This window comes from Embiotoca jacksoni, unplaced genomic scaffold (genome assembly GCF_022577435.1).
Source record: "Embiotoca jacksoni isolate LCO1_2020_lvr unplaced genomic scaffold, fEmbJac1.0.p SCAF_22, whole genome shotgun sequence".
NCBI lineage: Eukaryota > Metazoa > Chordata > Actinopteri > Embiotocidae > Embiotoca > Embiotoca jacksoni.
Window position 1 is genome coordinate 3,396,207 of NW_027185363.1, and position 21,516 is coordinate 3,417,722.

Here is a 21,516-nt window from a genome sequence, read left to right on the forward strand (position 1 = left end):
AGTGCATCTTTGTAAAAGTTGAGGATCTTGCGCCCTCTAGTGACCAAATGCAATTATACATGATTGACTTCAATTATGTATCCAAACTCGGAAATGGCTCACTGACACAGAGCTTATCTATCCTCGTTGCAACGACAAATGGTTCATGAATAAGATCATCTTTCTGTTTCTAAGTAAATGAGACTCAAGGGTAATTCATTTCAAGCTGAGTCATTTTTAATGCAGTGTCAAAAAGAACGGAAATATTGCGTACAGCGGTGTAATCAAGCCTCATTCATCTCACGCATTTGGTTTGATTAACGCAGCAACAACAAGCAGAGAATAAGCGTCCGGATATTTAGCTGAATCACAATGATTTGACAGAGCAGCGCAAAAGGCTGAAGGCTGTGCAAGCACCTACAAGAAGTTAAATTCAGAGCTCAGTTTAGGTCAGAGGTTTGCGGTCACAGGTTTTCCGTAGCAGCTGGTTTGTTCTTTGAGTCTGGGTAAAGCAGGAAGCCGGAGAAAGTGCTGTCATCCTCATTGCTGGAGTAAACTCCATTCCAGTCCCTCAGCGTCTCCAGCCACACCTGGTCACCTTCGCTCAGCTGCAGCAGTGCCAGGTTGGAGGCCTGATCGATATCCTGGCCATACAGAGAATCTCTTGTCCGCAGCTTCTTTATCCCGTTAACCACCAGGGCAGCACGCACGGGCCGGTTGCGCACAGTGATGTGATAACTGAATAAGTAGACCCCCGGGTAGGTGACGTTAAACTTACTAAGTGCTGGATCCCAGTGCCCCTCCCCGTTGTAAAACACCTTATCAAACTTCACAGGCAGGCTGGGTGGAGGGAAGGAGCGGCTGGGGAACAAACCCACACTGAAAGCAGAGCGAACCTGCTCCGCACTTTCACCGGGAGGGCCTTTAGGGCCCCGAGGCCCACGCCCTCCTTTCAGTCCCCGCTCCCCCCTCAACCCTGCCATGCCCCTCCCACCCGGTAGTCCTGGAGGCCCTCTGGCCCCAGTATCCCCCTTCCCTCCTGGAGGCCCGGGGACCCCCCTTTCTCCCTTTGTACCGTCAGTTCCATTCACCCCTGGGGGGCCCATTTCACCTCTCAGACCACGCTCTCCCACATCACCTTTGTCACCCGGTAAACACTCGCCTGTAAGTCCTTGTTCGCCTTTCTGACCCTTTGTCCCAGGTATCCCTGAGGGACCCATAGGCCCCTCACGACCAGCACTGCCCTTAGTCCCATTCAGGCCAGGCTCTCCTCTTTCTCCAGGGTCCCCTTTCAATCCACTGAAGCCACGTTCACCTTTCTCTCCTCTGGGGCCCGGATCACCTGTAGTATGTGGAGAGGTTATGTTCGTATAGGAACAGAAGTTTCAAATGGGATGCGCTTCAGTTTTCCAGTAAGATATTTAATTTTACAGGTTTATGAGGTGAATTTATGCATTTTAATCAAACAATACTTCAATAGATTATCTAAAAATCTCTGCCCAAGTTCTTGTGGTAAACTACACACCTTTTTCTCCAGATTTTCCTGGGATCCCAGGAGTGCCAGGTAGACCCACAGGTCCTTGATCACCTTTTTCACCTGTAGCATTTTTGATAAATAAAGTGCAGAAAATAACATCCAAAAAGTACTTATACAAAGCAGCGTTTTGAAAAAGAGGAGAGAGGCATGGAGAGAGAGAAACCGAGAGACATTCAAGAACTCTCTTGATGTTAAGCTCCTTTGTACCTATGTCGCCATTGAGGCCATTGGCTCCGGGTAATCCCGCTGGTCCTGGAAGTCCTCTGGGCCCTGTCTCTCCCTTCTCTCCTGGCAACCCTGTAAAACAGATAAGAGTAGGAGGAAGGACAAACTGTGGCCTCCAAAAGGTAATTTTCCAGAAAATAAAAATCCATCTTACCCAGGGGGCCCTTCTCTCCTGGTGGCCCTAGTGGTCCTCTTTCTCCCACGGGCCCTACAGGACCTCGTTCTGGTGGACAGCACTCACAAACGTTGAAAAAGCATTCGTTGTAGTCGAGGCTATAGTTTCCATGGGTGTTCCCGGGGGGCACTATGGCATCAGCGTGAAATTCGGTTGGATAGGTGTCGATGGAGAAGGTGGTGCTGTCTGTAGGGGACAAGGAGTACGCATCCGACATAATCTCAGTGGTTTCCTCTGTGTGCGGGCTGTTGGTCGGGGATGGGGTTGTCGTGGTGGTCCGTCCAATTCCGACGCCCCCACCTCCACCGCTGCTCCCGGCTCGAGGGGGCTTCTTTGTGCTCTGGGGTTTGGGCCAGCGCGTGGTTCGGGCACCTGAGGTCAGCACGGCCGCCAGGGCCACGAAGAGAGCGGTCAGGACGACGAGGCGAACGGACGGCATGCTGAAGTCTTGAAACGATGATCTGATGGAAGTCAGAGGAACGCAGATGAAGGAGGCGCAGCACCGGTCATTTTCTGTTGCAATGCAGTTGGTCCACAATGTAAAAACAAAGCAACAAGTGCATCTTACCTGCTGATGTAGAGGGTGTTGACTCTTCACTCCATCCCCTCCGAATAGTGATCGATGCTGTTTACCTTCCTTCCTTTTATTGCTCTGGTAGCCCAACTTCTGCACCTTTAAGCCAACGGCACAACAAGGGACAGAAATCCCTGGCGGTTATTGGGAGGAAGGTGGGCTGGGAAGAACAGATTACATGACTCCTGAGGGATATGAAATAAAGCAGGTTGTATACAAGGCAAGACTTTATTCTTTGTGATATGGGATATGAATCCAGGGTCCGAAAGTGCATATGCTGCTGAGGCGTCGTTCACACACACACACACATGCTCGCTTTGTACACAAACAGGAAAAAGAAATATAAAGCTACAAAGACGGACACACATTCAGAGAACATGTGTAGATATTGTTTATACACACAAACTCACACATTGTTGGTAATGAATAACACCTCATATGAGAGCTACCAAATGCAACACCTTGTCGCGATCACACCATTTGGCAGTACCTCAAAGCAGAAAATGGATCACCGTACACCCGGTGGGAAAAGGATCAATGTCCTAAAACAGGCGGCATGGCAACACTGATCCAACCACTCACCTCCCTTGATCTAACAAACCCAAAGAGCCCAGTAAACCCAGTAAACCTCACGGAAACCCGGCGCCAGTGAACCGAGCGTCACACGTCTCCGAATGTGTGCCCGATGTTGTTTCAGCCTCAGACATTAACTCCACAGAAAATCTGATTACATTTTTTTTTTTTAAAGTTGAAGAGTTCAAGGTTGTCATCAATACAATACAATGTATCCTGAAAACTTAAATGAACACTTACTAAAATGCTTTTTGTGTAATCTTTGCGGTAAACAAACGAACAAACAAACATTGAAACAGCAACAAAAAACAAAAATAACTTGAGTCCCATCACCTACACCTCTTCCCCAATATTAAACTGTTTCATGAGAACATAATTGCAGTTCTTTAAATAGCAGTTTTGACGTCCCCACTCTGATCAATACTCTTTATGAAAATGTAATATGATCGGTGCTTTATAAGAATTTGGTTGAATTGGTCCCCTCAACTTTTACTTCTTAAAAATGCACTTGAACTGCTGACTGTTTTAATGGAGTCTTAATAGAACTTGTTTTGCCTTTCAAAACAGAAAAAAATACACAAAGCTACCCTGTATCCTCATATGGTTGTCACTACCCATAAACCATTGGATTACATTTACCAAGGTGTCATTCAGTTCTGTGACTTATCTGAAAATAATAATAATAATAATAATAATAATAATAATAATAATAAACTTTATTTGTATAGCACCTTTCATACAAGAAATGCAGCTCAAAGTGCTTCACAGCAAAAATAATTACATACAGTGTTTCACATAAAAACAGATATAAAGGAACAATTAAAAATATAGAAAAGAAATTAGATAAGACAGATAAAATACATAAGAAACAGATAAAACGCATCAAAATGAATACAAGTGGAAAATATAAAATGGAGCAATATGCATTGTGCTAAATGCAAAATGATCACATCAGCATTTTTGTGTTTTCGTTTATATGGCCTGTATTGTTAAAAGTGAACAACCATGACACAAAATCACAGTTCCTTGTATAACACTGAACTGGGGATGACTAGTTTTCAGTGCAAAGCACTTCACTTTTGAAATGAACTGCCAAAAAGCTGAAGTCAGAGAAACTCTTCTCTCTGAGGGACAATGAAGCTCTACTTGATTATATTACTATATAATCTTTGCTCCCGCTTTATTTCGAATATGTGCTATTACTACTTTGTGTGACTGAATTTTTCTGCTGTGATGTAAGATTTTTGTTTTCTTCCTTAGACAATAGATGATGACCGAACCAATGATATTTTAATCCAGAGATCCACCAGGGGGCAGCATTTTCTCAGTCTAATGACGGCTGGTACTAACATGAACAAAGGCCTCTACTGTTGCATTAATTACTGGGCAATAGAAATTCAAGCTGAGATCTCTAATTAGTTATTATTGTGCCTTGCCATGTTTATTTATTTTTAAAATAATTTGCTCATGTGAGCATTTAGAAATATTGACCGTGTGTATGTACGGATACAATTTCATTCTATTTCGGGCCTAGATTAATAATTCTATTATAGCGAGCTGATTAATGTCCAGTTACTCTTAAAACGTCTGCAAACCCACGAAATACTCCACTGTGAATGGAAGATACACGGTGTGGATTGTGAGTAGGATCTATGATATATATATTATACCGGATGACATCATCATTTGATTCCGCAGCCACCGCCATTGGTCCAGTGTTTAACTTGTCCACGGTATGAGTTTGCAGCTGCGCACTCTTGTCAGCGCCGGCGACGCTTAAAGAATGAGTCGGTGTCAAGCTGACCATTATGAAATCACATTTCCGCTATAGACTTTCAAAATAAAGCCATCGTATGACGTGTAGACCAGTATGCAGCTCCCGCTACCGTTTTGCTTTATTAAGCCAACCATCATACTTCCGACATTGTTTTCGCTCTCCCTTTGTGTTTTGACAATTCTCAAGAAATGGAGGCGTGTGTGTGTGTGTGTGTGTGTGTGTGAAAAATGTGATGTTTGATGCGGCCACCGAATAGACACATATCCGACACGAGAAACGGGGTCAGCGGCGGAAAAGGAGGACACCTCCAAGTCACATCGCCGTCCCTCGCCCCCCGGTGACTCCCATGTCTCTCTCCGGGGTGGGTCTAACCCCAAAAATCCGTCACTCTACAATGGGCTGTGGGAGATCGGCTCAGCTCGAACCCTCTTGCAGCTGTTTAGAGAGCCGAGGATAGGACCAAGACATCGAACCGAGTCGATGAAGGTGGCCTGTTCGCTTTTGTCCTTCGCTTCTCGGCCCGGTGTCTGGGCAGCCAGCTCTGCACAGCGCGTAAATGTGCTCGAAGTAGAGAAAACAGCCCTCGGAGGAGCACTTTAAATGTTGAAATTCAGCCTTTGTCTGACATCGTGGTGGTGAATCGATTCCTTCTTAGTTCCGCTGAGCGGATGTAGTGAATTGTGCAAAAGGGGAGAGAGACAGACCCGCAGTTTGGTTGCGTGTGATGATAGGAGACACAATGACGCTCTTGTCTCTTCTGGGTCGGATCATGCGTTATTTTCTCCTCAGGCCGGAGACGTTATTTCTGTTGTGCATAAGCCTGGCGCTGTGGAGTTATTTCTTCCACACTGACGAGGTGAAAACCATCGTCAAGTCCAGCCGGGATGCCGTGAAGATGGTGAAGGGGAAAGTGGCAGAAATGATGCAGAATGACCGGCTGGGAGGCCTTAGTATCCTGGACGCGGAGTTCTCCAAGACCTGGGAGTTCAAGAATAACAACGTAGCCGTGTACTCCATACAGGGGAGGAGAGACCACATGGAGGACCGCTTCGAGGTGCTCACCGACATCACCAACAAGAGCCACCCGTCGATATTCGGGATATTTGACGGTCACGGTGGAGAGGTAGGCTGGGAGGGAGAGGTGACACGGGCCCATTTTATAACACTGCATTTTGGTTGGACTCGGCCAGACCTGCTGCTGCGCGACTTCTCAGCATCACAGTGATTCAGAGCTGCAAGACAAGACAGGAAGTTTTAGACAAAGCATTATACACCTGCATTTTAATGACATAGGTACAAATTACATCACATCATATACACATTTTGGGGCATTGAATATATAAAATTCTAAATAAATAAATTTATATTATTTGAGGTTTATAATCACAAAAGTTAAGATTCGGCTATTATCAACTTTCCATAGAAATAACTGGTTTCTGGGACCAAAACTGGCCTATTTGATTGAAACAGACACACCGCTTGTGTTCAGCCCGTTTTCAGACAGCACTTCCCCTCCCCACTTCAGCATTGTGTGTGAACACCTCCACCATCCCACTGCCAGTCAAGGGAGATGACTGGGATTGATCACAAAGCGCTTTGTGTGTGTGTGTGTTGTGTGTGTGTGTGTGTGTGTGTGTGTGTGTGTGTGTGCACAATGGCTTGAAATGTGTGTCTGTGCTTTTTGTCTGTCTCTCTCCTCCACTCCCTGTGTTGTCAAGGGTCAGTGGTTTCTCATGGCTGCTCTAAGACTACATGTCCTGGACACCATCTGTCACATCATCACCACTGCCCCCCCCCCCCCCCCCCCTGCCCCCAGAGGTGGCAGTACATACTGAATGATAAGCATATGGGTATTAATTGTCTCACATGTTCTATTGTTATGTTGTTATTAGAAAACGTATTTAGATTTCAAGCAAACTTATGGGCTATACAACAAACAAAAGCTATAGAGCTGTGCAAGTATGAGAAATAAGGAGGAAGAATTTGTCATTATAAATTGATTATATAAAGTATATTATCAACAAATATGGCCTGCTGTTGCAGAGGAAAATAGAAATGAGTCATGATTGCTGAGTTTGGGACAGAAATGTTATTAATTTGTAGTTTCCAAATGATAAGCGCTGGCTTTATTCTCTCAATTAATATGCTGTATCAATCATTTGGTTTATAAAATGTGGGGAAACATTGGAAAATGTCCTTCAAAACTTCCTAGAGCTTTTATTTTATTACTTTTCTTGTCCAACTAGCACTTCAGACCCCATTAAATAGTGACTGACAGGCCAAGAAAACCAGCAAATGGTCTCATTTAATTGACTGGAAGCAGGGATGTTTTGGAACTATTGTTTAAAATGGACTAAAACAATAAATCAATCCAAACGTTTGATTAAATAGAATATTTTAAGTCCTATTTTACGTTTTCCTTTGCATACAGGGAATTTATTTGCCGTCTTAAAAGGGATTTGTTTAGTTAGCTGTCCAGAGATTCTGTAACTGTTGGGTGGCGCTGAAACCAAATGTTCTCCTGCTCCTCAACATTGAGTCAGACCTGAGCAGAACTGCTCTGATATGATCCAGATTTTTTCCCATTCTTCTAAAGAAAAATACAAAAAGCACTGCCCATTTATTTCTTTAAAAATATTACATACAATAGTTACTGTTGGGGTGTGTTCATCCAGAGGGAGACAGCCAACACAGAATAGGGGGTGTTTACCCATCTGGACTGCTCTGTCTATTTCTGTCCCGCAAACAAATGTTTATCTTTCCTGTCTGGATTCATATCTCTCCCTCTCTCTTTCGCCCTCTTTTTCACTCAGTCTCCTGCTCGTTTTTGCATCATCTCTTTCTGTAGTTAAATTTGTATATCTTTGCATGTGTGTTTTCATATCATTGTTTGTCCTCTCCTTTTTTTTTTTTTTTTTTAACTTGTGTTATGAGTAGAAACAGTTAAACAGAGTTTGGACTTGGAGTGGGTCACTCTGACGTCTGCCACAGGTTAGGGTCACCCTTATAGGGTCATTAACATCAATACACGGACATCATCCTCAAATTTGGAAACACAGTCAGGTCCTATGAACACAATTCCCAGTTAAAACACGTGACTCAGTGAGGGATGAGTTAAGAGTCATTCGTCAAAGCTGTGTTTAACTTTCAGGACCCTCAGTGCTGATGATAGTTTCAACAAAACTGTATGCACGAATGTCCAATGGTATTTTTTTTGCTTCAGCACTTTTTTGCAGTTTGACGCACTTGTAAATACACACAAACGCACAACACATCACCGCTATTAAATGGAGCGATGCTGCCAGTGCCAAGCCAAATATGGGCAGATAGAACACTGTCTCGGTGCAGCGTGTCCTGACCCTGAAAACATGCAGAACATTACTCAAACATGTTTTTGTTTTTTTTGAGGCAGTGACTTTTCCAAATTATGAAAAGTCAGCATAAGCTGCTGCTCCTCTTTTGACTTGATTTATAGAGACTATTTTCTGTTGCAGCAGGAACTTTGAGTAGTTTAACATAAGCTTTCACTCTACTTCGCTGTATAAAAATAGCATTTATAATTATACGCGAGTCGAGGAGTAAAAAGGACATAAAGCAGCAGTGTCAACAAGAAATCCAGACTACAGATGATTTCACTTTGGATAAAGCTGGTTCCAAACTTTACATTGACTCATTAAATGTACAGACAGTACAATATTTGAATCATTTAAGAGCTTTGTAACTGCACTCACTCTGACAATTTCTGTTATTTACTGCAAATGGAAATTTGCACTTGGAGCTCTTTTGCTGATCCAGGCTCAGAGTGCCTCTCTCTCAAATTAAATGAATGATCGAGTACACTCGTCCAGCAAAAAGGAAATAAAGAGGGGGGACGGAGGAGGAGATGGTTTTTCTCTTCCGATAATTAGGAATGTTATAATCTCTCTTACGCCTCTTCCAGTTCACGTTGCTCATCCACGCTGAATGCCCTTTTCCATATACTTCATGATAAACATTTGGATTAAAATTAAAGTGGCTGCAGCTTTCATCTGTGCTAGTCATTCAGCTTAAATAATGCATTGAGGTAAACTGGTACGTTTAGTTGCATATGAATATAATGTAGCACCAGACAACGTGTTCATTTTCAAAAAGTTTTACTCTGGCTTTCACTTGGTATTAAAACTAAAATGTATGGCCATATTCAGGAACAGTTTTGTTACTGAAGGGTCAAAATTCATATTTAACTCAAACTGAATTCACATAAGGCCTCTCGCTCGTGCTGCAGAATCGCTGAAGCATATCAGTAGATCAGAAAGCAGCACAGTAAAGCATGTGGACTTAACGGCCCAATGTGGCCTAATTTCCATAGGAACTGTAAATATGAAATATGCACTCTGTAGACAGACAAGATGGTGTAACATTTTCCCAGTTTAGATTTGATTCGACAGCATTAGCATAATGGGAATCTTGGCAGAGAAAATGAGGATAGAGGCAGATAGGTAAAGGCAGGAGGAGGAGGAGGAGGAGGAGGGGGGCTGGTGAATGAGGAGGTTGTTCAATAATTCAGCGCAGAACACCTGCTGTACAAAACTAAAAAAAGCACTTCTCTAAATTAGAGTTGGACCACATTGCCTGGCAACGACAGTTTACAAATTTCTTTTTGGTAACTATATATCAAACAATGTAATCTGAAAGGTCTAAAGCAGTGAGTCCAAAACTGCAGTACGAGTACATCCGGCGGCACGTCAGGCTCCACCTGGTGGTCTGCTAGAGCCTCGCTGAACGGCATAACGACTGCACTCCGACTGGCAAAAAAAAAATTGTCCTTTAATTTCAATCTATCACACGTACACATCACATTAGAATGAATTAATCGTTTCATTCTCTTTTACGCCAGCTTTAGCTTGATGCTGTCAGATTCAGACTCCTCGGTTGTTAGTTTTAGCGATTGAATTGTGTGAAACTCGAGTTGAGAGGCAAATCGCAACGCTGGAGCCGACAGGTCAGCTGAACACGTCAACGCTGAGGAAGAGTCTCGAGTCTGCAGCTGAGCCGCCAAGTGACACTTTTTCTAGTAAGAAATGTAAACGTATATTTAGCCTCATGTTTTTGACATTTAGCTTTTCTGAGGCTATTGAACTTTAAATTTGGAACATTTATTTTGTCAAACAATATTGTTATTACCTGCAGTGGAGCTTACTGGGGAAAAGGGGTTTCATTTGGTACCTGGTCTGAAAGGTTTGGGAACCTGTGGTCTAAAGTAAATCAACATCCGTTGCTCTGTGCTGAGACTAGTCAGGAAGAGGACATCCCACGCAGCTCTATACCCGTCAACATTTTAGATTTGGCTCAATCAGATCTTTCAAAGATGGTGTAGTTCGGAAAATTCCTTGCATTTGTCTGTGTATTACTGATCTAACACTTAAAAGGTTTACTTGCATCATTAATGGCGCAGACGGCTCTGCGCCCCGCTATCTAATCCTCTCTGTGTCTTCCTTTCCCTTCCGACCCTCTTCCCCATCCCAGGCTGCAGCTGACTTTGTGAAGGCCCACCTGCCCGAGTCCCTGAAGCAGCAGCTGCAGGCCTTTGAGAGAGAGAGGAGAGAGAGCGCTCTGTCGTACGCCAGCATCCTCGAGCAGCGCATCCTGACTGTGGATCGGGAGATGCTGGACAAGCTCTCCGCTAACCACGATGAAGCAGGTGAGGAAGGGGAGGAGAGCGGCGGGAAGTGGACCTTGTAGATGTGTGTGTGGGGGCGCGGGGGTGGGGTGGGGTGGGGTGTGTGTGTGTGTGTGGGAGGGGGGGGGGGGGGGGTTGGTGCACCGTCTATGGGACAACAGCGAGAAAGAAAAGGAAGGGGACATTTAAACATTTGTGGGAAAGCAGGATGAGAATACAGCGGAATTCAAATGACCAGCCTGGATGTGTCATGAAAATAGATCACAGTCAAAGTGGAAATGTTGAAGTAGATGCCTTCAAGTTTGTCCTGAATGCTTTGCCTCTCTTAAAGGACGCGGTGCACCCCAGCATCTTGTCCATCCAAAGAAATGTCCTAATTTCCTCTCCGCCCGGTGCAACCCCGCTGACATTTACCTCGCCGATCGACTCTTTTTGTACAAGCTGCTTGAAATGCTGGCGACTGACCTGGAGTGAGACCGTGTAGTAACATTATACTGCTGCGCATTCACCGATGTAAATTTCAGAGAAATGGTGCCGATCGATCTGTTGGTGGCAGTTAATACATCTTCCTGAAAAAAGTCCCCCCGCATTTTGGCCTCCTGTTGTTTTCCAGTCATCGATTTGTTTGGTGGCAGTCTTTCACCGTGTCAGCGCTGAATATTAAAGACACAATGGAAGACGAGCCACTGACACTCACCACGCTCTCTCCGTGAGACTCATGCCGTCATTGTGCTTCACCTATTCTTGACCTGCAGGTCAAACATTGAATGAAGGGATCCTCTCGAGTGGGCTCGCTACTGGGTTGCGCCCTATCACCTTTGCATTTACTGTTCGCACCGCTCATCTACCGACTTCTTCTAAAAAAAAAAATCTTCCGATCACATTTTCGAGGTCAAACATCTCTGCACAGTACGTCATCACACACATACACCTGGAGCTCTGAGGATTAGGTGAAGTCTAATCTTTTATAAATCACTGTATTTATTATAGTGTGAAATGTCACTTTAAAAAGTATATTTTTATACCGGGGAACTGCCGTCAGCTCTCTTGACATTTTCCTTCCTGGAAATATTTTATTTCTACTGAAAGTTTGGACTCTTCGGATCTCTTTGGACACTTTACCCTCTGTTACGAAGATTAAACATCATGTACATGAAACACAAACTGCCGTTCTTTTATATTATTTCAATGACTGCTATAAGAAAAGCTGAACTTTGTTTTATGTATTACTGTATATCCAGCACAAAACGTTATTTTATGTTATGATTTCTCTTGCATTAAAGGGCAGCGTGATAAACAAAAAACATTCAATGAAAATTCAATGAAACGTGAACTGTGACAAGTTACTAAAAATGATCTGGAAATCCTAAAATTCGGTTACTTCTAGCCGGGTAAAATAAAAGGCACGATCAGTAATTAGCATTTGGTTTGCACAATTGTTTATTTACTTAAAATTATTGTCAACCTTTGTGTTTTTTTTCCCCCTGTCATTCTCTTTAAATTTCCCCTTCCAGGAACAACATGTCTCGTAGCACTGCTGTCAGACAGAGAGCTTACGGTGGCCAACGTCGGAGACTCGCGCGGTGTGTTGTGTGACAAAGACGGGAATGCTGTTGCGCTATCACATGACCACAAGCCGTATCAGCTTAAAGAGCGCAAGAGGATCAAGAGGGCAGGTACACAATGAGATCTACAATACTATGTAATATGAAGCAAATACAGCATGTAATGTTACTATAGGCCTTATGAATATGGGTTCCTTGGCTGCCATCTGATGGTCTGTTCTGGAATTGCACTCTATTAAACTGTACTATTATAAACAGATGGCAAAGCTGTTTAAGGATGTTTCACACATTTGAGGGCCAAACAAAGACTTAAATCCCGTTTTAGATTGATATACAAACAGTTTTTGTTTCATAACACCAGAGGTTCAGATTATGCTTAATCTATAATGACATAACTTTTTTTATTTTTTTTATTTCTTCCCATCCAGGAGGTTTTATCAGTTTTAATGGATCCTGGAGAGTGCAGGGGATCCTCGCTATGTCCCGCTCCCTAGGGGACTACCCACTGAAGAACCTCAACGTAGTCATTCCCGACCCTGATATAATGACCTTTGACCTGGACAAACTGCAGCCAGAGTTCATGATCTTGGCATCAGACGGCCTGTGGGACGCCTTCAGTAACGAGGAGGCCGTGCGGTTCGTACGCGAGCGCCTGGACGAGCCACATTTCGGTGCCAAGAGCATTGTCCTCCAGTCTTTCTACCGTGGCTGCCCCGACAACATCACTGTCATGGTGGTGAAGTTCAAAAGTGGAGCTGGGGGGAGCAGCAAGGCGGGGGAGTAGGTAGTCAGGTTTAAAGTTCACATTGTGATCTACTTGATTTTCCTGAACTTCTGGGTATAGCAGCAGGTACAATATCACAGGAGGTCTGGGAGAAGTTAGATGGACTCTGAGAACTGTACTTTTGACAAATGCGCACACGCACGCACGCACGCACGCACGCACGCACGCACGCACACACACACACACACACACACACACACACACACATGTAAAAATGAGGTTTTGTTTTATGTTATTTTTTTTTTTAAGAAAGGGCATTTAAACACAATACAGATATTATAACCATCTGCTAAAAGAATGAATACATTAAAAAAAAAAAAAAAACAGAAGTTCAGTACTGAGACTACCACAAAGGGGATTCTCTCTTAACCAGCACACGTTAAGACTGTGACTGCTTCACTACTGTTTACTGTACATGCACACGAATGGTACAGCTCCACTGGAGGCTTCTTCAGAGGAGGCTTGAACTAGTGCCTACTCAAGAATTACTGTGCAACGACAGGATGTTCCTGAAAATGCAACCGCAAAAGCACCATCCTGCTTGCTGCGTTTGAAGTATCGTATGCGTTTATTACACTTTTGACCGGGAATAAGTTGCCAAACGTAAGAAGACTCCAGTGGATCCTCACCTTTATTGAATTTGAAGTGATGCTACACCTAAATCTTATCTTTTGTGTACAGCACTCACCTTCTGTAGACTTGAGGGTGCCTGTTAAAACATTTGTAGTTCCATCCTTTGGCTGCATTCAGCTTCAACTGGGTACAGCGGATTCTCCGAGAAGAAATTGAGCTGTCAGCACAGTGGAAAAAGGGTAGTTAAAGTAAAAAACAATGTCTTGATAGGAGTTCGACCAATCACATGTCAAACAAAAGAAAATATCGTTTAAATGAAGCTGGTCGGAAAATGGAAAGTGTAAATGTGAAAGGAGACTAATTGACTGAGAATGAAATGCACCTTTAAAGACTTTTTTAGAAGTAATTTTGGGATTGCATATACAGATGGCGTCTCTAATTTGTTGTTCAAATAGAGATGAAGGAAATTGAATTTGTAATCTAAATAAATCAGTTAAATTTGTTCTAATGGCAGAACTTTGCGAAGATTTAATGAACCAACTTATCTCATCCATATACCCAGTCTGTCTATCCATAATTGTGACACAATATACTTTTGCAACCCGTTAAAAGTAATACATAAATAAATTAGTAGTTAATAGTTGATTTATGCACATTCAGCTGTCTTAAACATGGATTAGAACAGTTTGATGTCCTCGGAGACAAACCAGTAATGTGCACTGGGAAGTGAAACTGGAGTAGGTATGTGATCTCTGACAGAGTGGTGTGAGAAGTCCCTGAAGAGTGATCACTCTTGAAATCCTGTCTCACCATCACTCACACTGAGACACTCTTTTCTTTGAAGGCAGAAACACTTCATCATTTTAAAGTCACCTTTCAAGTCTGCAGAAAGTGTGTGAGACACACACACACACACACACACACACACACACACACACACACACACACACACACACACACACACACACACACACAGCTCTCTGAGGAGAAAAAAAAAGAAAAGAAAAAAAGAAGCACTCTTCAAATGTTTATTTTTTGGAATGGTAAATTCTTACATATCAGCCAACGTAAACACCGTCTATCCTCAGTAATGCAGGAGGGATTTAATGTACGTAGAACATGATTTAGAAGCTGACATTTCACCTCTTCACATATTTCTGGAGCTAATGTGAACTGTTCCGTCTCAGTGGTTTGACAACATCTGCATCAGGGCATGTGCTTTGGCTTATCCATGTTCATGAACAAAGTGTGTGTGGACACTGGTGGCTGCCTTTGGCCCGGGAAGCACACGAAACAGGAAGTGCAGCAGACACCAGACTCACCTACGCCTTGAGACGCGGACTAAACGATGACTCATCACGAGCTGTACAGCTGCGGCCAGACTGCTAGTAAATGATGCGCTCCTGAAGCAATACAACTGCTGTCACTGACAGCAACGACCTGTCGAGGAAAGTTACAGTAAATCATTCTTGATTCATGATGTTTTAAGTTCAACTTTTACTGCTGTGTACATGACCTGTCATCAGTTGAAAGAAATGAGGATTTGTTGGTTTTTTTTTGTTTTCATTTAACAGTTTACCTAATGCCTTATTTATTGTTGAGTTTTTGGATGTCTCTGGCAGATTGCCAAATCAGCATACTGTATATTCATCTTTTTGTCCTTCTGTACACGAGCAGAGGTTTACAATAAAATAAATACCCATCACTTTAATGGGAGAGGCAGTCCGTGATTCACACAGATTGAGTGGATGCTAAGTGTAAAAAAAAAAATTGCTGTATGTAAACTGTCAGTATTAAACAAACTCATCTGTATATCCCCTTCTAGTCTTCATTATCTTAAAGACCTGGCATTTTTCATGAATACCTCATCAGTGGTTTCAGGAGGTTTTGTCATTATAACACGTAATCTACGATCAATGTCAGACGTATAGATCAATTTGAACTGATGTATTTTTTGCACATTTCTTCAGCTGCTGCTTGTCCTAGTAGACAGCTCCCTTGGATCACTTCAGTCTCATGTGCCTTGCTCAAGACTGCAACCAAACAGATGCGTTGGAACAGCTATTATTGTCCTCCTTCTGCTTTTATCACCTTTTCAGGAATCTGAATCAGTTGTGTTCTCGTTCCAGTACCCTACAACATGCGCACAAATTACTCGTTGTAAATCATTTTGTAACCCACACGGGGTTAACAGAAGACTCAATATGCTGTGGACCAATGTCCAGATTCATAAGGGAGAGGATGTAAGGAGATAACGGACACACAATGATCAACTGGAGCCGTGGGGTTACTCCCTCGAACGCAGCTCGAAAACATGACACTCATGAACTTGTTATCAATATCACAGGTGATGAAAGAAAATTGTCTCTTTAGTGCAAACAGTTTTAGAGTTTCTTTGGATCCAAACGTTTAAGATGATGCTGTGTTGAGGTCGTAACAGTTTTTAGTCGGATAGGTCCAGTCAAGTCAGTTTAGTTCAAAAGAGAGCTCTCTGGTTCAACAAAAAAAATAGTCAGAGATGTCAGGCTTTGACTGTCCTACCACACTGGTGCACTCGGATGAAAGGATGGAGGAAGGGACGGTCTCCTCCGTGGAACAACGGGTGATCGCGGTCCAACTCCTCAGGGTTGAAGGAGGCTCGTCATCGCCTTTGTCAAGGAGAATCCAAATCCAAAATCTACAGGGTTTCCCAGGTAACTCATAAACCTAATCTGTATATAAACAAGGCTGTTACTCTATGGCATCACTAAATTCAGTTCTCTAAGGCCCGACTGAAAATCACATCCAAATTCTCATTCTACAACTGTGGCACAACAGCAATTAAAAGAATTGATTGGTTTCACTGTACAGTATTTCTTAGGTAATATCATTTCTCTTTTCATCATGAATTAGGATTTTCTTTTTAAACATTTACTATGAAATTAACGTGTTTACTTTTTATAACCAGAACATGAATAAGCATATTACACACTCACATTCTTTCTTTTAAGATCATAGTTCAAATGCACACGTGCAGTAGTTTTAAACAGACATTACATCTTATCATTAGCACGAGGAGTGCATAACAGGAATGTATGGCTGCAATATAAACAGTGCAACACCGATTTAAACACAAACTTATAATACCTAACGACAACTGAGCGATGAATCATCTTTCTCCTCTGTGTTTGTCTGGTTTTGGTGTATCATAGATTTTGATAACGCGTGTCTCTGTCATCTCGTGATGGTGCAAACTGAAAACAGATTTCATCATCCTCTTCAGCGGAACTGTAACCTTCTGGTTGGATTGCACTCTGTCGAGTCGTTGGTCTCTGAGGCGTACTGGTCCGCTGAGGTTCCTCTTCCTCTGCATGTGAAAGGAAGCCACAAAGGAGCAAGCGATCTCAATGGAGCGTTCGCGGTGGTCCATCACCTTTCTCTGGTTTCAGGGTATGTGCAGGCATTACATTACATTACATTTAGCTGACACTTTTATCCAAACCGACCTACAATAAGTACATTTCAACCGTGATGGTACAAATTCAGAACAACAACAATCAAGAAAGTAACATTTTCTTAAAGAAAGCCAAACTTCAAAGTGCTACTAAAGTGCTTCCTATTCAAGGTAAAGTTGGAAGAGGTGTGTTTTTAGTTTGCGGCGGAAGATGAGGCATGTCTCCCCTTTGCTTGGTGACCAGGTATATTGTTGGTTCCCATCAGTCAGCCAGTTTGTGTTTGTTTCTGAGACGGAGACTGAGACCCAGTCCCCAACATCCAACGTGGACTCGCGGATGACTTACATCAATTCATTTGGAGAGAAACCTGTGACATCATTCTTTGTGCAGTTATATCCATGTGTGAGGGGCTTGACAAAATCCCACTAATGGGATTTCTCTTTGTCCTTTAAAGTACCCAACAGGCGACAGGAGATAGGATCTGAACTTTTCAATGCGCTGGCATTCCTCTTGGGAAACTACGTCTTCCTCTGTCAATCCGTGAGGTCTTCTAGATAAACCATCAGCATCAAGATTCTGTTCGCCAGCTCTATATTTGATGTTGAAAGTGTACGTAGAAAGCGCTGCAGGCCAGCGGTAACTAGCGGCATCAAGCTTTGCTGTGGTGAGAAGGTAGGTTAAAGGGTTGTTATCTGTGATAACAGTAAAGGTGTTACCATATAGATAATCCTGTAATTCCTCTTTCAAATCGATGTCCTTCATGCACTATTATCCAGATTTGAGGTCCATCACAGAGAACCATTGAGATCCAGCAAAAGCTGAGAAGGACTCCTCTAGATTTGGAAGAGCAGAGGCATCACGGATGGTCTGCAGACTTAACTTCCGATAATCCACGCAAAGTCTGACATCACCATTCATTTGTCGCACTACCACAGTAGGTGATGAAAATGGGGATTCGGACTCGCTGATGACGCCTGCACCAAGGAGAGCTTGAAGATGCTTTTTTACTGCTTCAAACTATTGAGGGTGAACGGGTCGAGATCTCGGTGTGAATGGTGTCTCGTCTTTAAGACGTATGTGATGTTGGATCTCAGTTGCATGACCAAAGTCGAGATCGCGGTGTGAGAACACATCAGAGAAAGTGTTCAACTTTTGAGTAATTCTTTGTTTCCATTCTTCAGTAAGAGGTGAAGTACCAAAGTCAAAACTCAAAGCAGGCTTTGGGTCTGTAGCTTGCTGCTGGGCAGAACAGTTAGATGTTTGTTGGTCACTCCTTCCTTCATCATACTTTTCCCCACCGGGTTATCAATGCAGAAGGGTGTTCATGCCATCTTCACTTCTCTGCGCTCAGTCTAGTACCTGGAGGGGGTGGGACTTAACCTACTCCTCCAATCAGAAACCTGCATTGCCCGATATAGCCAAATGAGAACTACGTCTGAAAGAAGGTGGCTATGATTGACACTGTATTTAGCAAATAGACAACAAGAAATGAAACACTATAACCCGCGCAGTTTTACTACTGGGTTACACCTTCCCTCACAAAAAAAGCCGCGGTGTAATGACCTCAGATTGAGATTGAGGGAAAACACGTAAGTGTTTCTGGGACCACAAATAGTACTCTCCATGCCATAGCTCTGCGCTGCTGTTTGCAAGGAAACTCAACCCCAATGTAAGATGACGGTCTGCAGCAGGTGGAGCGACTCAGAATAGCTCGAACATGAGCTGATTCAAATGCCCAACACCGGTGCTGCAACATTTGGGTGTCTAATAACCATAAAATCAAGTGCGTCACACTTCAGTTTTACGGGGATGCTTTGCCCTGTTCTATATGGATTTGGCACTTTATAAGCAAGACAAGTGCGGGTAGGCAACAGTTGTGTCTTTCAGCCAACGCAGCCAGCGAGAACATAACAATACTGTTTTTTTTTCTAATTCCCTTGGATGGTTTAAAGGAATATTTTTGAACTTCCAAACAACATGGGACAGCACGGCTCCAAATCCTCAGTTGAAGCCCGGGAGATCTTCCAGCGCGTTGGCGCAGTGAACATGTGTCAGAAGACGGATATGTGCTCCAGTCCGGCCTCAGTTGTCCGCATACAGAATAAGGCGACCACGCAGGCGGCCTGTCTTCACTCCTCCGCCCGGGCACAGGAGAAGTCAACACCCCTCTCTTGGCCCCAAAGTGACACCAACGGACTGGTGTACGTGATGGATAACCCGACCGGCGGTGTGTGGGTGAAGCCAGAAGAGAACTGGACCAGATCCTGACACTAAAATAAAAATCTTCTGGTGTAATGCAAATGATTTACGTAGAATCAAAACAGGCGTCCTGGGACTGGATGTCTTTTGTGCCCGTCACCTTTGGCGTCTTCGAAGCAGCAGATGATTCGGGTTCCTGCGCTGATGTTCTAGGGCGCATCAACACCGCAGCGTGTGGAGTTTAGGTGGACTTAAATCGTGTCCGCGACATGGAAGAGTTGGCTGAACTGGTCACTGCAATTGACTGAGTTTCTTTATGTGACGCATTCATATATTCAGTGTCAGATTCTGAAAAAGATGGTGAGATGAGGGGACGAGTTATGCTCAATGAGGCAATGTGTTTGAAACACTTTTATAAAATATTTTTCATGTAGATCAAATAAAAGAAGGGAGCTTGGATTAAGTCAGCACAGTGAGTTGGGATGTAGACGCATTTTGATAACAGTAAACAATGTTAACTGTCAGTGCGCTTTGGTCGACTGTCAAGGTCAAAACTGCACCCTCCAATGGCCGACTAACTTTAATTTATTTCCCCTTGCCTTTTCTTTTGATTTTTCTTATTTTTTGAATTAATTTTAGAAACGTTTTGAAATCCAATATATATATATATATATATATATATATTTTAATGATTGCAGTTTGAATGCGATATAGGCCTACTTGGGTTGTATGTCGACCCATCTTTAGGGGAAGGACTAAATGTCCAGAATGTCTTTTGGTACGTGAAGAGTTTCGTAGCTCATGGCACCTTTTGTTTAAAAAAAAATAAATAATAAAAAAAAAAGCACTTTCAGAAGAATTTGAAGAAGACAATGGTGTGCCATTGCCAGTGACATGTCAAGACTGTTTGCAAAAATGTACATTTACAGATTTGTATTTTCTTTGTACGGAGGAGACTAAGGCTGGTCCGGGGAGACCGTGCATTTCTTTCTTTGGCGGGTAAAGACTTCTTTACAATGCATCTTGTTTTCCTATTGATTGTCACACATGTTGCATCCTATCTGTGATTAAAATTCCCAAAACTTTGTCAGAAGAGATTTTGAGCCAAATTATCCCCGTCTTCTTATACAGTAGCCTATGTATCCAAGGCACTGTGCAACATAGTCCCAAAATAATCACAGACAATAACACATTTGTTATTTATCATTCTGAAGTATTTTTAGTCGATTTAAGTGGGTTTTATTCATAATAAGGTATATTATGAGTATTGTTTTGTGACATCAATCAGACACTTTGCTGTCATCTTTTTACAATGCTTTAACTCGAATAGACAAGATGAGGAGCAAACTTTGAACCCTGGTGTGGCGCCTTATCATGAGCAGCGTTAAAGTTTGCATGGACCTATAATAGCTCATCTATTAAACTCCAGGCAACGCACTGAGCAAACACTGCGTCACTGTGTGGAAGATGTGAGTGTGCCACTTGATTTGCCTGTGTTTGTCTGTCCACGTCTGTCCACATCGCCATGGGCCAGCTTGTTTCTAAACAACCACAAGTTCAAGTTCTTCTTCTGGGTCTCGACAACGCTGGGAAATCGACTCTCCTCTACAAACTGAAGCACAATGTGTGCGTCAGCACCGTCCCGACGATCGGCTTCAACGTGGAAATGCTCGAGGCGAAAAAGAAAGGAAAGAACATTGCCTTGAACTTCTGGGATGTCGGTGGTCAGGGGAAGATGCGAGAGCACTGGCCGAATTTCCACCAGGACACTTCAGCAATCGTGTTTGTTGTGGACAGCTCTAACAGGGAACGTCTGAAAGAGGCGCAAAGCGAGCTGGAAAACACCCTGAGGAGTGATCAGCTGCGGGGCCGTCCGCTGATTCTTCTCGCCAACAAACAGGACGTGAACGACGCACTGACTGTTACTGAAATCAAGGACCGATTCAACCTGAGAAAAACATGTTCTGATCGGGACTGGTTCGTTCAGCCTTGTTCTGCAGCGACAGGAGTTGGAGTTGAAGAGGCATTCAGACAAATAGTCCAAATGGTTAAACTCCCTTCAGACTCTGGTGCAGTGAAAGAAAATATCAAGGAAAAAGTGCACTACCTCAGAACGAGCCGAAAACCTTAAGTTTTATTTATAAGAAATGTGTTGTTGTTGTTTTCAAACAATATGACAAATGTATTTTTGACTTAAAACTCCTTTGTGCCAACAATTTTATTTAAAGAGATCTGACCTTTTTGTTTAGTCTGTTTCTATTATTCACTGATTCTTATGCACATAAATGGGCTACAGTGATCAGTTGGAACTATATTGCAAGTTAAAAGCGATAGACTACATAAAGAGACAAACCCACGTCTGTGTATTAAAATAACTGTTTTAACAACTGCGTGATCATGTATGGCTTGCATCATCTTTCAGTTATCAAACAGTAAAATCTTCATAGGAATGTCACCGATAA

At 43.0% G+C, this 21,516-nt stretch overlaps 3 protein-coding genes across 5 annotated transcripts; 2 read left to right on the top strand and 1 right to left on the bottom strand.

Annotated features, from left to right (window-relative positions):
• Nucleotides 1-284: 284 nt before the first annotated feature.
• Nucleotides 285-2,355, bottom strand: otol1a (otolin 1a). The gene is made up of 4 exons (XM_069157281.1): nt 1,896-2,355; nt 1,724-1,813; nt 1,505-1,576; nt 285-1,321 (listed from the first exon to the last, which is right to left on the bottom strand). The coding sequence occupies exons 1-4, from the start codon at nt 2,353-2,355 to the stop codon at nt 444-446; spliced, it is 1,500 nt and encodes a 499-aa protein (XP_069013382.1). The 3' UTR covers nt 285-443.
• Nucleotides 2,356-5,004: 2,649 nt separating this feature from the next.
• ppm1la (protein phosphatase, Mg2+/Mn2+ dependent, 1La) lies at nt 5,005-15,233 on the top strand. Of its 3 annotated transcripts, none has more exons than XM_069157294.1 (5): nt 5,005-5,326; nt 5,862-5,963; nt 10,346-10,520; nt 12,014-12,175; nt 12,493-15,233. In XM_069157294.1, the coding sequence occupies exons 1-5, from the start codon at nt 5,321-5,323 to the stop codon at nt 12,846-12,848; spliced, it is 801 nt and encodes a 266-aa protein (XP_069013395.1). In that variant the 5' UTR covers nt 5,005-5,320; the 3' UTR covers nt 12,849-15,233. The 3 variants fall into 3 exon arrangements, with proteins under 3 accessions (XP_069013395.1, XP_069013394.1, XP_069013393.1); XM_069157293.1 differs by having other exon boundaries at nt 5,005-5,201; XM_069157292.1 differs by having other exon boundaries at nt 5,005-5,963.
• Nucleotides 15,234-18,672: 3,439 nt separating this feature from the next.
• On the top strand, nt 18,673-21,441 carry arl14 (ADP-ribosylation factor-like 14). The gene has a single exon (XM_069157295.1). The coding sequence runs from the start codon at nt 20,580-20,582 to the stop codon at nt 21,183-21,185; it is 606 nt and encodes a 201-aa protein (XP_069013396.1). The 5' UTR covers nt 18,673-20,579; the 3' UTR covers nt 21,186-21,441.
• Nucleotides 21,442-21,516: the final 75 nt, after the last annotated feature.